The 14481-nt window shown below is 45.1% G+C and overlaps 1 protein-coding gene across 1 annotated transcript in view; it reads right to left on the bottom strand.

The window, feature by feature from the left end:
* LOC144766832 (uncharacterized) overlaps positions 1-13992 on the bottom strand; it is a 145538-nt gene extending 131546 nt beyond the window's left edge. The window contains exon 1 of the mRNA XM_078650552.1: positions 13033-13992. Within this exon, the coding sequence (XP_078506678.1) occupies positions 13033-13831 (799 nt within the window). The 5' untranslated portion in view covers positions 13832-13992. The remainder of the gene's footprint in view (positions 1-13032) is intronic.
* Between the last annotated feature and the right edge of the window lie 489 nt (positions 13993-14481).

The following is a 14481-nucleotide window of genomic DNA, read 5'->3' as shown; positions in this document are numbered from 1 at the left end:
TGCCCTTGGCAGATGCGGTGCTGACGGCGCTGTGTGAGCTTTGGGGGCAGCTCCGAACACTGGAGAGATCTGGATTTAACGAGGGTAGCAGTGCTAAGAGCATGAGTCACCGTGGAATAAAAAAGGGTCTAAAAGCAAAGACACCTATTGCGGGGAAGGATCCCTCTGCAGGAGATGACACCGGCAAGATCAAGATTAAGCCTAAACAGGTCAGTGGGGTCAGTGGGGAGAAAAAAAACACCGGCCAGACAGGGGCAGGGGCTCACCACAAAGAAGTTAAAGACAGTAAAGACGATGGCCTAACACACCCCCTTCCTGCTAAGATTTTTTTAGTGGCTAAGAACCAGGCTGCTATTGCTAAAAACAGCACAAGAGAAACGCAAAGACTAAATATAGCTGATGCCTCTTCTCAGCAGGATAGTGCTAGCGGTAACACCAGCCAAACCCCAGTTGGTGGTCTAGACGCCAGTAAAGCCCCCCCCAGTTTGGATGCCCCCCACAGCCTACCAGCTAACCAACTCAGTTCAATCGAGCCCTCTCCCTTACCTTGCACCTCAGCCGAGGAACATGATCTTACACTTGGCGCTTCTGAGTTCCCTAATCCTCCCCCCAATCCTCTCTTAACTCCACTTCCTACCGAGAGTGAACACCCGGAAGCAGATGAAGGAAATACTGGAAACATCCTAAACACACCTTCTGAGAACCTTAACTCCAGGGATCGCCTCACAGGGACGGAAGCAGTCATCCAAGGCCTGGAAGTCCCTCCTGGCACCATTGCCCCTTGGACTCCAGAGATTGGACAGGAGGATTTTTGCTCGGTCTCAGACAGTACCCCGAGTTCATCAGGGGAGGGGGAAATGGAAGAAGATGAGGACAATACTAACAGTGCTAGTGAAGTGGAAAAGCGAGGCCTCCCGTGAAGCACGGGAGGTGTGGGCAGGGTCACAGGAGGCACACACAGGTACTAATTTTGCACACACACACACACACAAATCTTTACGGCTAGACTTTCTTCATTTTTCTCTTGTTTCATGGAGTTTAAACGGGCATTGGTGCACTCTTTAGATGGCTAGATCAGAACCATTACGAATTGTCTCACTCAACGTTTGCGGTTTGAATGACGCGTCAAAGAGACAAAAGGTGGCCATGGGCTTGCGGGCACTTGGGGGGAACATTATATGCTTACAGGAAACCCATGTAGAACAGTCCCAAAGACATCTATTAGACACATTAGGGTTTAAACTAGTGGGTGCTACCACACAAGGAGTTAAAACAAAGGGAGTAGGAATTTTAACTGATAGAAGACTCACCATTAGCTGTCCACGTACCAAATCAGATTCACTAGGGAGGTGGGTCATCACTCAGATTCAACTCCCTAACAAATCTTCTTTCACCCTTTGCTCATTATATGGGAGTAATACTGACGACCCTGGGGTCATTAATCAAGTTTCTAGCGAATTAGCACATTGGCCCACCCCGATAGTGCTATGTGGGGATTTTAATATAAACCTACCTGGCGACTGGGCCACCAACACAACATGGAGATACAAAGGAAGGAAGCCCCAAGTTTTTCAAGCCCTTACCAATCTTATCCAGACTCATGGATTAATAGATAGTTGGGCGAGTAAAAACCCTTTACAACCCGGGTATACTTTTTACTTGGCCCCGCATCAAGTATTGGTAAGACTGGACTACTTCTTTGTCTCTGCATCATTGGCCACCAGCTGAACTATAGACACTGCACCCCGCTTTATGTCCGACCATAACCCTCTTATTTTCACCATAAAGGAGTTTGGGCAACCTAGAGAGGCCTCCAGGTGGAGCTTTGAGAAAGCTTTATTGTACGACTCGAGCTATGTTAATCACATGCGAGGATGGATCCAGGAGTTTTGGAGATAAATATTGGTTCTGCTTCCCAAATGACAGTCTGGGACACCTTAAAGGCTGGGGTTAGAGGCGAGACCCTCAGGTTCTCTGTCCAGAAAAAACAGAGCGGAAAAAAACCAAGTCAAAGATCTCCAAGAAAAGTTAAGAAACATAGAAATAAAGCTAACTCAAGCAATCCATGCAGGATTAGATTGCCAGCTAGTCCAGCAAGAAGCAGTTTTGGCCAGGGCAGAAATAGGGGCGGTGTTTTGGGAAAAAATCGCGGCAAAGTGGACAGCGGCTAGGGAGAAGATCTATGAGTGTAGTGACAGCATTGGGCACCATTTAGCTGTCAGGACGAGACAACAAACCACCTCCAGTAAAATCCACACAATCAGACTCTCTTCAGGTACAGAGGTTTCTGATCCTAGTCTTATTCTGCATGGGTTCCAGGAGTTCTATGCCAAATTATATAAGGAAGAAAGCTGCTCCTCGGCCGACGTCCTAGATAGAGAGATCCTTGGCTATCTCAGTGAGATCGAACTAAGTCAACTTAGTTCAGAGGATAGCCAGCTTCTGGACCTTACCCCCACATGGGAAGAAATACTGGATGCCCTTAATAGTCTCCCCGACGGGAAGGCTTCTGGCCCCGACGGCATTCCCGTTGAATTTTTTAAAATCTTTTCCGACCAAATCAAGGCCATACTCACAGAGGTAATTTCATCTATCTTCTGCGGAGCCTCTCTCCCTGCCTCCTGGTCCAGTGCTAGAATCTCCATCTTCCCAAAAAAGGATAAATCTCCACTAGACATGAGCTCTTATAGACCTCTTATCAACTGTGACTCCAAAATATTTTCTAAAGTATTAGCCTCCAGAATATCCCGAATAGTGGAACCCCTTGTCTCAGAATGGCAACACGGTTTTATACCCAAGAAGGGGACCACCGAACACGTCAGGAGAGTTATTACTCTGTTTGACGCTGCCCAAGTAGCCGGAGAGGGGTGGGCAGGGTCACAGGAGGCACACACAGGTACTAATTTTGCACACAGCCGGAGACCCGATGTCACTCATATTACTTGACGCCGAAAAGGCATTTGACCGGGTCTCATGGCGATTTCTTTGGAGGGTAATGGACAGTATGGGGTTCGGGGGCAGGTTCATGCAGGCGACACAGGCCCTTTATTACAACCCAACTGCTAGTGTCACCATAAATGGACAACTAACGGAGCCCTTTAAAATCTCACGCGGCACAAGGCAGGGCTGCCCCTGTTCCCCGTTACTGTTCGCTCTTTACCTAGACCCCCTCATTAAGCAAATCGAGAAAAATCATAACATCTCTCCAGTAGTATATTTTCAAAACAGCTGTAAAATCCTGGCCTATGCTGACGATCTCGCTATTACCACTCCAGACCCTGCCAACTCCACACGGCACTGGAAAGCGAGGCCCACAATTTTGGGAGATTATCCGGGTATGCTCTAAATAAGAACAAAACGCAGATTCTAGTAAACAATAGAATCACCTGGACTGATGCTAGAGTGGTGCCAAAGGCCAAATATCTGGGCGTATTGGTTACACCCAGGCTAGAGGAAATAGTCACAGCTAATTTGACTCCCCTTGCTGTCCAGACAAAAAAGGCATTAAAACAAATTGATAATTTACATCTAACGCTGGTCGGCAGGTGTAACGTCATCAAAATGACTTATTTCCCTAAACTACTTTATTTTTTTCGTTGTATACCCCTTGAGTTTAGTAAAAAAGACCTTCTTAAATTTCAACAAATTTTTATCCAATTCATTTGGGCATACGCTCAGCCTAGGCGTGAATTAAAATACCTCACGTTACCGAAAGAAAGAGGGGGATGGGCTTTTCCTAACATCACCACATACTATTGGGCGGCAGTTCTACAATACAGCTCCGTCCTACTAAGGGAATCCACCTGTGGAGCTGAATCGTCTCTACCTTCACCTTTTCAGTCTTTGTTAGGGGAACAACATTGGAGTTGCTTAATCCGCGAAACAACTTATGGATATTACAATCGCGTTAAATTTAAGACGTTAATGAACTCTTATAAAGTTTTTCGCCATGTCAAGAAAATCCTTGGAATCGGTAGACTTAATTTTTACTCCCCTATAATCAACAATAACAACTTACCCGCTATATTTAGCTCATCCTACCTGTCTAAATGGTACAGAGTAGGGATAATTAAACTAGGGGACCTCATAACAGCTAGGGGGATTGAACCCTTTTCGACTTTACAGACTAGATATAAAGTAAAAAGTCAAGATTCATTTAAATACATGGCTATTTACGACTACCTCTATAGGAAAGTGGGAGGAACCAGCGGATTCGCTGAGGTTGAGCTTATGAATACTCTCCGGAATAACACTACTGTTCGTATTGGAAGTATTTATCAACTATTACATAAGGAATCCCCAGACAACCTAGAATCTATTGCTACTAAATGGCATACCAAACTTGACTCCCCTCAAAGTGTTTTTTTCAACTCTTTGCGACTATCTCAACAAATTCTAATTTCTGCCAAACTACAGGCACAACATTTTAAAACTATATTTTTCCTTTATATGACCCCTAGCAAAATCATCAAGTGGGGCTCTGGGAAAGGAACACTATGTCCACGCTGTTCCGAGGTAGGGGCGGACTCTATACATATATTTGCAACTTGTCCAATCATTGATTCCACCCTACTTAAAATACAGAACCTACTTGGTGAAATTACAAACCAACCAATCCTCTTAAATCCTACGATTATTCTTCTGGGCACACAATATGACACTTTAAGAGTAAAAGAGGAAGGACTGATTTTTATTGCAATGGCAGTTTGGAGGATCTGTGTGTCCTCCGGATGGCTAGACTCTGAGTCTCCTTCCTACGCACAATGGTTGGCTAGATTAGTTGCTACATATCATCTAGAAAGAGCCGTATATGCCAAGAAAGGAAGAAGGAAAAGGAGGACTGGGCTTGAAGTCTGGGGGGCATTCTCCAAGTGGATTGATCAACAAGGGCAGGGGGATCAAGAGATATAGGAAGGGAATCAGAAGCTATGACACCCTTTTTTTTTTAGGCACACTGCTTTGTTACTATATATTTTTTTTTTTCTTGGTTTCTCTTTGTTGTATCCTTGTACCTGTTCCACCGGCTTTTATTGGCTGTGAGGGGTGGGGGGGGGGGGTCTTGAATTTTTCTTTCTTCACTCCTATGCTAAGAAACTGTTTTTTGTGTAAAAGCCAATAAAAAAAAATAAAAAAAATTTACAGACTGTAGGTTTCCTCAACTTCAGCTCTTCCCTCTTGATTTTCCTTAAACTACTAACGGACTGCCTCACATCCTTTCTATTTACAGACTCAGGGTTGGAGTACAAATCAGCTCTACCCAACTTTTCAAAGCTGGTTTTGATATATCTGAGCCATGGTACGTGGAGCGCACGGGCGAGAGTCATACACTCTTTTAAAATCAGTTTACAACTGGGGCTCCCACACTCAACAAGGTTGTCATCCAAAAAATGAAGGGGCGGAGGGCCAATGTATCACTTAAGTAAGGTACCCCCAGTTCTTCATGTACCACTATGTTCGACATGCCCCGAGGAACGCCCAATAAGCTTTTCAAGAATGCGTTCTCTTCAGTTTGAAGATCATCTGTGATAACATGCCCCCATATTTCACTGCCATTAGAAACCGTTGCAATGCTCCTAGCCTGGTAAATCTTTAAGAGGGCTGCGATAGGTTTCTTTCCTAACTTCGAGGCAAAATTAAAGATAACTGACTTTACCCGCACCAGGTTTCCCCTCCTTCTTTGTTTTAAAAGGCCCGATTTCAACTTCTCGTCCATTACGACCCCCAAATATGAGAAGGCATCAGTGCGGGGTACTTGAAAGGATTTTTTCGGGCGAATGCCCACCAGCATGACATAGGATTTAGACTCATTATTAGAAAGATCATGGGCCGACATAAAGGCTGAAAATGCGTCAAGCATGGTTTGTAGCCCCCTAGCGGTTTTTGAAATAAGGACCGCATCGTCCGCGTATAGAAGGACTGGGAGACCATGATGGACGACAAACGGAAAATCTACCCCATTGACAATAGGGCTTTATCTAAACTGTTGATATATAAATTGAACAAAAAGGGTGCTAGAATGCACCCCTAGCGCACGCCCCGCTTTATGTCGAAATTAGGTGATACTCTTAGATCCTGCAAAAATCGAACATGGGCCTTTGTAGCACTGTGGGGATATTCCAAAAAAGAAACAATATTCCTGTCTACCCTGATGTCTATCATGGACTGCCATAACTTGGTCCTGTTCCCGCGGTCGAGCGCGGAAGACAGATCCATGATTGCTCGAAAAATGGTTCCAGAACGGGAGACCGTGTATTTGTTGAGAATCATGGTTAGATTAAGGCACTGGGCCACAGTCGATGGGCCTGGGCAAAACCATACTGAACGTCTGATAACGAGGAGAGTTTCACTGCCCAGCTATTCAAATTTTCTAGGAGCACTCGGCCCACCACCTTAACCACTGAGTCCAACAGCGAGATTGGCCTATAGCAATGTGTGCTATCATGGTCACCCTTTTTAAAAACGGGCACTATGGTTGAGGTACCCCAGGACCTCTATCTTGCATTCCACAGCTAAGGAGATCTAGATTGCAAGACAACCTTTGGCCTGCCTGCAGTGGAGAAGTGTGGCTCAATGGTTAGAGCGGCAGACCCTGATGCAGAGTTCTAGCCCGGGACCAGGGTTCAATTCCCCGCCTCGGTGGGTCTTTAGCTCAAAGATTCCACGGACCTGATAATTCTCGCCTCGGTGCCTATTCCAATCATGGAGTCCCACTCTGCAACTCTGGGCAATAGCTTGCTTAATCTCCACAACGGCCCCCACAACGCTAAGGATGCCTGGCCTCCACCCTTGGGGGTGCCCAGGAGTGGACACCTCACAGGGAAAGCCAGGATGGGTTCCAAAGCGGTATTCGTACAAGCGCCTTGAGACCCTTGCGGGTGAGTAGTGCGCTATACAAGTATCAATTCACAGATACTGGAACAAAGAAGGACTTATATCCCTCTAAAAATAAACTAAAGCCCGTCAACCATGGTTCCTGCAAACAAATTACACAGAATTCTTGACAAATGGGACCCACAACGGGTCCGTAAACTTATTCGCTAGACCTGCAACGTTCCAGGATATCAAGTTGTTAACATGTTCACCCAAAGATCCCTGACTTTGCCGTGGGAAAACCTGATGAACATTAGGGTTCTCTATATCCAATGCAGAGGAGCCACCAAGTCAGTCACAAGCATTCGTCGCGGCCAAGGGGGTAAATCGATTTGACAATTCCAGAGAGGGTGGACCAAAATCATGTTGTCTTAAAGGCATCTTTTCATTCAATTGAAGCATGCAGAGAATAGCGGGCGGTACCTCCTGAGATAATATTTCTGATGTTGAAATGTGATACATAATTATGTATGCAAAATCAAATAACGTTTGTTTAAAAAAAAAGAAAATCAGCTGTACAACCTCTTAGACCGCTATCCCGGATTGTGTTCTAGCATGCCTGGCCATACCTACCTAGTAAAACATGATATCAAAACAGAAAGTAGGAAGATAATAAAACTAAGACCCTATAGAATTCCTGCGGCCCGGCGACAAGCCGTAGAGCAAGAGGTAGAAACATTGCTACAAGCCGGTATTATTGAACCTTCTCAGAGTGAATGGTAAATGTAAAATTTAAATGTAAATGACTGTACTTGTAGAGCACACTGCTGCCCCAGCAAAGGGGCGTCCTGGCGCTGTACTCATACCACTGTGGAACCCTTCCTGGTTTTTCCCTGTGAAATGTCCACTCCTGGGCACCCCCAGGGTGAAGTCAGGCATCCCAGCGCTGTTGGGGCCGTTGTGGAGATTAAGCAAGCTATTGCCCAGAGTTGCAGAATGGGACCCATGATTAGAATAGGCACCGAGGCGAGAATTATCAGGTCTGAGGAAATTGAGCCCAAGACCCGCCGAGGCGGGAATTGAACCCTGGGCCCTGCCCAGACCTCTGCATCAGGGTCTAACCATTGAGCCACACTTCTCTATGGTGCTCCTGGTAGTACTTGTACCCAAACCCAAGACAGCAGTCTTCCCTTCTGAATAGACTTTTGTCAACTAAACTCCCACTCCAAGTTCGATAGTTACCCCATGCCCTAGGTAGACAAGCTAGTAGAACGACTAGGGGGAGCAAGGGTAATGTCTACTATTGATTTAACTAAAGGGTACTGGCAGATACCTCTCAGCCCCGCTGCCAAAGAAAAAACTGCCTTCTCATCACCTTCCGGGATATATAATTTTAATGTCATGCCCTTTGGTCTTCACAGTGCCCCCGGCACCTTTCAAAGGATAATGGACGTCCTTTTAAAGGACCATCAGCCACATGATGTGGCATACCTCGATGACATAGTTGTTTACAATCCAGATTGGGCCACCCATATGTGTCATTTGAACCAGGTTCTCTCCACTTTGTACCAAGCAGGACTTACACTGAACCCCAATGAAACCACATTAGCAACTGATCAAATCGAATACCTAGGATATACTATCCAAGCAGGCAAGATACGTCCACAGCACAACAAGCTAGAAGCGGTGCCAAACATACCATGCCCTAAAACCAAGATAGAGATACGGGGATTCCTTGGGTTGGTAGGATATTACTGACGGTTTATACCCAGACTTGCAGACATTGCTAGACCTCTAACTGACTTGTTGGCTCAGCGACACCCAGACAACAATTTAGAATGGACAGAACCACAAGAAAGCAGTTTCCAATCACTGAAATTCCTTTTCTGTACCACACCGATTTTAATGTGTCCAGATTTCAAAAAGCCTTTTATTCTACAAACCGATGCGTCAAATCGGGCAATAAGGGCCATATTATCCCAGTCAGACAGCCATGGGTATCTCAAACCCATTCTGTACTTAAGTAGAAAACTATTTCCCTGGGTGAGACATTACGCAACTGTAGAAAAAGAATGCTTAGCCATCAAGTGGGCCATGAAGGCACTCCAGTATAATCTTTTGGGTGGTACCTTCTTTCTGGTGACAGATCACACCCCCTTAACTTAGCTATTTTAAGAAAAAATTGGTTCTGTCGGGGTTTCAATTACTTTGAGCAAGTAGCAACAGCTTACTTATAACAAATATGAATGATATAACACCCACCAAAATGTTTTAAAAAAGAATGTATTAAGAGAATATTCAATATTAAAGGCTGTCGCAATTTACAATTTCAATTGCAATATGCAGTACGTGACTGTGGTGAAACAGTGACATGTGGTGATTAGTGCTAAAGATAGTCCACCATATACAGAAACAAATTGTGCAGGGAAAAGGGGGGGGGGGGAGAGAAATCATAGATGTCCTTATTATTGGCACACAAGCTTAATGATCCAATGGCGAATGGGGCTGTGATCATAAGCGTTGTGTAGACATTTGCAATACGCCGACGTTTCGACCCTGTGTATAGCACAAAAGTGGAATTGCGTCCAGGCGGGTCTTCCTCAGGGTAGGAGGGGGGAGATGGCAGCCTAAGGGTTAATTTAAATGGCAGCGTCAGGTGTGTGTTATGGAACAAGAGTGTGATTTTACTGTATGGCTTTCAAGGGATGAAGCTTACCCAAAAGCAGAATTCTGGGTACCCCTGCGAATGATAATTTCTGGTCAGGTAAGGAGAGTAGATCATAAGGATATTTGTTATAAGTACTGAACCAAGCACCACAACCACCAGGGTGTTTCGGTGGGGGTATACACAGGAGTCCCTAAGCATTTCTTCTGATGTTCTATTGTTCTTTTTGCTCGATGTGTGAAGGAGAAGAAAAGCAAGCCCCGCTACATTCTGAGGCGAAATAGAAGCACACAGAGGAAGACTACTTCCCATGTCTGTGGACTGTCCTATAGAACCTCAGTTTACTTTTGTTTTGACTGTTTAGTGAAACATACCACTGAATAAAATCCCTACTAGTACGACAGAATGTATTTCTCTTTGTATGTGTAATCTTTCTTAACCCACTGAGTGATTACAATAAGAAAACAAAGGAACAAGTTAATAGTGGTGCCAAAACACAGTGGGAAACATTTACAAGGGGATTACGCCACTGGAACATCACTTTTACCGACGTTCCAGAGGCACAATGCCCTGCACCATTGACAGAAAAAAAACAATAGTTGTAGTTTTTATTTAGCTTATCTAAGTCATTTGAAGACTCATTAGATCCCATGATCATCAACTATGTCTTCTGGAACTCCATACAATTAGTTCTGAGCTGTTCATCTTTTGAGGGCCTTCTTGTGATCATTCACATTTATCGAGTACCGTTTTACATTACCTTAAACTGAGCAAGGTGGGTCGATTTGAATAACTTACAGCATAATTTGCATGCAACCTGTGCACTCCATTTTCCTAGAAGCAGGTTATGTTTTGCATGTGTTAGACCTGCTAACTTTGGAATCATTTCCACTATGGGATGTTAAAGTCGAGGTGGATTGTGTGTCTTGCAAGGTATAGGTACCTGGAAAGGAAGCCGTGGTTTTGGAGCACTGCTACTGTATGAGAAGCCACACTAATCCTCCCCAGCAGCACAGGCAATGGCATCTGAAGCCACGTCTTGGGAGATTGCAAAACCTGCAATGAACTACAACAGGGCAATGCCTGCACACTCAAGCTGGAAACGTACCCGGTGCAAGGGTTTCCAGCTCAGGCTAGTGTTATGTTGCTATGGTAAAGTCTTTTCACTAGAGCACAATGTAAGTTGATAAGTTCGGGAATAGGTGCTGGTCCTGTTTTACAGTGAATGCTATTTTGTGCAGATGGATCTAAACAATTGTGTCCAAAATGCCACTACCTTAATCAGCCAATCTATTATAATTGCAAGGACACATGCAACAGTAATAACAGTGATGCAGTCCTCTGTCCATGAGCATCAGGCGCTTGTCCTCACATCAAGCAACACATACTGAGCACTGTGAAGGCAGTTTGAGCGTCACCCAAACAAATTGTGAGTTTCTAGGTGACTGGCTAATGGTTTGGTAAAAAGATTCAATGGCCGTATCCAGCAATGGATCAATCCAATCCGGTTTAAACATTTGGGAACAGAAATGTGATCAATTGATTAATTAATTTGCTTTGCAAGTATTCTGGCAAGGGATTGAGCACTTCCCTTACTGAATGATGCTGGGGAGCTCCTGGGCTTTGAGTGTTTTCTTCTGTGATCCTACCCACTTTCTAAGGAGTAACCTCTAAAAACCACATTTCAGATGGGCCAACTAACTTGCACGCGATTGAAGGCCTGCCAGATTTCTGACTCTGAATCCATTTGCCACTGGATTCAAGCAAGCCTGGCTGAAGACGGCTGAAATGCCAGAAACCAGTCCTAGGAAGCTTGTTTCCGGTCCAGTGAAGGCATGGCTTGGCAGTTCGGGCTGGACTGTTCCCATGAGGCACAGGGTCAGACTGATTTGCATATGGCCATGTCTGAACTGGGGTGGCAGAGTGGGCTAAAGAACGGTGATGGATTAAACCCAGATCTGTTGACTGGGTGTGAGTGCTTGATTGGTTCAGATGCTCCGTCCATCACCATCCCCTTTTGTACCGCTTTGTTCGCCATAAGTTGGCAGGGCATGCTCAGACGTGAGTCCCTTGCTCACTTGGCCACTGGATTCAAGCAAGCCTGGCTGAAGACGAATGAAATGCCAGAAACCAGTCCTAGGAAGCTTGTTTCCGGTCCAGGGAAGGCATGGCTTGGCAGTTCGGGCTGGACTGTTCCCATGAGGCACAGGGTCAGACTGATTTGCATATGGCCATGTCTGAACGGGGGAGGCAGAGTGGGCTAAAGAACGTGATGGAATAAACCCAGATCTGTTGACTGGGTGTGAGTGTTTGATTGGTTCAGATGCTCCGTCCATCACCACCCCCTTTTGTACAGATTTCTGACTCTCTCTGCGATAAGACTCTGGCTCATTGCTAATCTAATTAGCACATGAAGTCTTTCAGGATGGTCATCTGATACTCATAACCATGTTTACACAAAACACTTTTATATTATTTGGGTTTGGAATGGAAGCAGTAATTTGATTAGCCTCTTTAAGTATTTTGACGAGTTCTTCTGACTAGGTTCTACACAGTCGTTTTGTTGTGACCTTAATGTATTCCTTATTAGTATTTACACTTGTCAGCCATCTTATTTTCAGGATTCTGTCTTCTGCCATTTTATAGTGGTTGTTCTGAGCATACCTTTCACAGTACGTTCAGAGCATGGCACGAGTTATGGCATGCGTTGTGCTCTCTGTTAACCACCATTGGTGAATTTAAATTGTTTGTTGTGTTTAGATTGTTTTTTCCAGTGAATTTCATGGCTCTTTTAGGATGCATTTATTTCCCAACCCTGTGACTTTCAGCCAAGCACTACGTCCAATCCCCTGCCAGCAGGGCCAGAACTTCTCGTAGTCTATCAGCATTAGCGTAGATAAACATTAGCTGGTACATTTCTTTGGTTTTATGTGTTTGAGCCAGAACCATAACACCGTTTTTTTCAGAGCAATTCTTTTTTTTCTCATTTTTGTTTACATTTCTTTTATTCGTTTTTGTAGGCTAACAAAGGACATATCTTGTGCAGTTACAATTGTCATATGCAATCTGGGTTACATTATTGTTTCAATAGTATTGCAGTCCGTAATTAATGTGCATCTATAGTTGTGACGTGCCCCGGTTTGGTGTAATGACAGCATTACAGCCATTGTTTAGGACCTCTGCGCATACAATGGTTGAGTGTGATTGCATGTTATGGCGATCTTAGTATTCATTTACTGAGCATGTTAGACGGATGGGATTAAGAAATTCATTTTTTAAAAGGATGCACTTAATTATTCATATGAGCAGTGCATGCCCTTTGCTTCCCAAACTCGCAAATTAGTGAGAAACGATAATTAGACAGGTAAGAAACTTGACACGAAGACAAAGCCCTACAATGTAGAAACCAGAGAACATAAGGCAGTCACACAGACACAACTCACCCATCCAAACAACCACTTCAGATGTTCTATGCTTTTAAACTTGAGTTCCTCCATCCACTTCATTCTCATTCAGCTGGCCATGCTACAACATACCACATGAAATGAATCACTCACCGGCCTTCTTTATGGTCTTGCTGGGATCATGAGATTCTTTCTGTTCTGTTTCTATTGTCACTTCCTTCTCAGTGTCTATTGGCACTTTCGCTGGCATTACTGCCTTCTCTTTATTCTTCTTTGTATCCAGAGAAGACTCCTGCTCTGCTCCTTCCTTAATTTTTCTTTTCAAGTGTTGCCATCTCCTCTCTCCACTCTCGTTTGTTGGCCCTAATCTAGGTGCCACTGCCGGGTACTTTTCACGTTTCATCTTTTGTCCAAGCTCCTTCATTAATTCTTTCTCCTGAGAGGTTTTGTATTTGGCCTTTTGCACCAGACCCTTCGCTTTCTCCAGTTTGTCTGTGACTACCACCTTACTGGCCTTTTTCATAGCCTTTAGCCTTCGAACACGCCCCGCTTTCTTATTTGTCTCTGGCTCAGCATCTTCTGTTTTATGATTTAGTTCTGATATCTGGGAAAGCTGCTCCTCCATCTCGGGACTGTCTCCTAGCAACGCCCCCATCTTGTTCTCTGCCACCTGTTGCATTACTTCATTGGCGGCCTCTTGCACTATCACCTCTGCCATGAATGGGTCTCCCAGGCGGCCTGGTACACTGTCCATTTCCTTTGCCACCTCCTCTGCCCACTCCAGTCCTTTTCCATGGCCCGCCGTGAACTGATTCAACATAATGTCTTGTATCACCCTCATGTTTAGTGAGGCTCCACTTTGAGAGATTGCCTCAGTCGCCTCCATCTCTTCTTCCTCAATTAATTTTTCAGCAGTCACCGGTGCGACAGTATTGGCCAATGCCCTTGACATCTTTAGGATGCCCCGTAAGGATCCCTCTCTTATTGCATCTTGCTGTGCTGTTACGACTATCTCTACTCCTCCATAGTAATGTCTGTGAGCCTTCGTCCTAGGGACAGCCCCTTTCACATTCACCGTATATTTCACCCCATTTCCAAAGATGCTTTTAGCCTTTATACTTTCACCAGGGGTCCTGTGTGCCAGCACATGCCTCCTTCGAGGTCCAGAAGTTGCTAACCCCTCTTGACCTTTTCTTCGCAGTGGCAGCTCTACAGTCTCTTGCCGTCTCTTATGTGCAAGCCAAGATTCGTCCTTGCGGGTGACCTTGCGTGTGACCTTGCGTGTCACCCTCTTTGGTGGCACTTCCAAGGGGTCCATTCGCACTAAGTGGGCCGGCCTCTTAGGAGGGTCCCCTGATTGGACCGCGGGCAGCCACATTGCCTTCTGCCCAACTGTGTTTGCTGGTGGCGGCTCTTTCTTTGGTGCGGCGTGGGCCACAGGTAAGTCTGATGTCTTCCTAGCTTGCCTAGGCGTGGGCTGCATTTTTATCCTGTGCCCTGGTTTTATTGCAGCCATTTGCTCCTCCTTTGGGGTGGGCAGTGCAAGCATCACGTGTATGGTGTTCACGGCTAGGAGCGGCGTTGTTGTTGTCTTTGGTGTGG

This window comes from Lissotriton helveticus, chromosome 7, assembly GCF_964261635.1.
Source record: "Lissotriton helveticus chromosome 7, aLisHel1.1, whole genome shotgun sequence".
Classification (NCBI taxonomy): Eukaryota; Metazoa; Chordata; class Amphibia; order Caudata; family Salamandridae; genus Lissotriton; species Lissotriton helveticus.
This window is presented reverse-complemented; position numbering and strand designations above follow the sequence as displayed.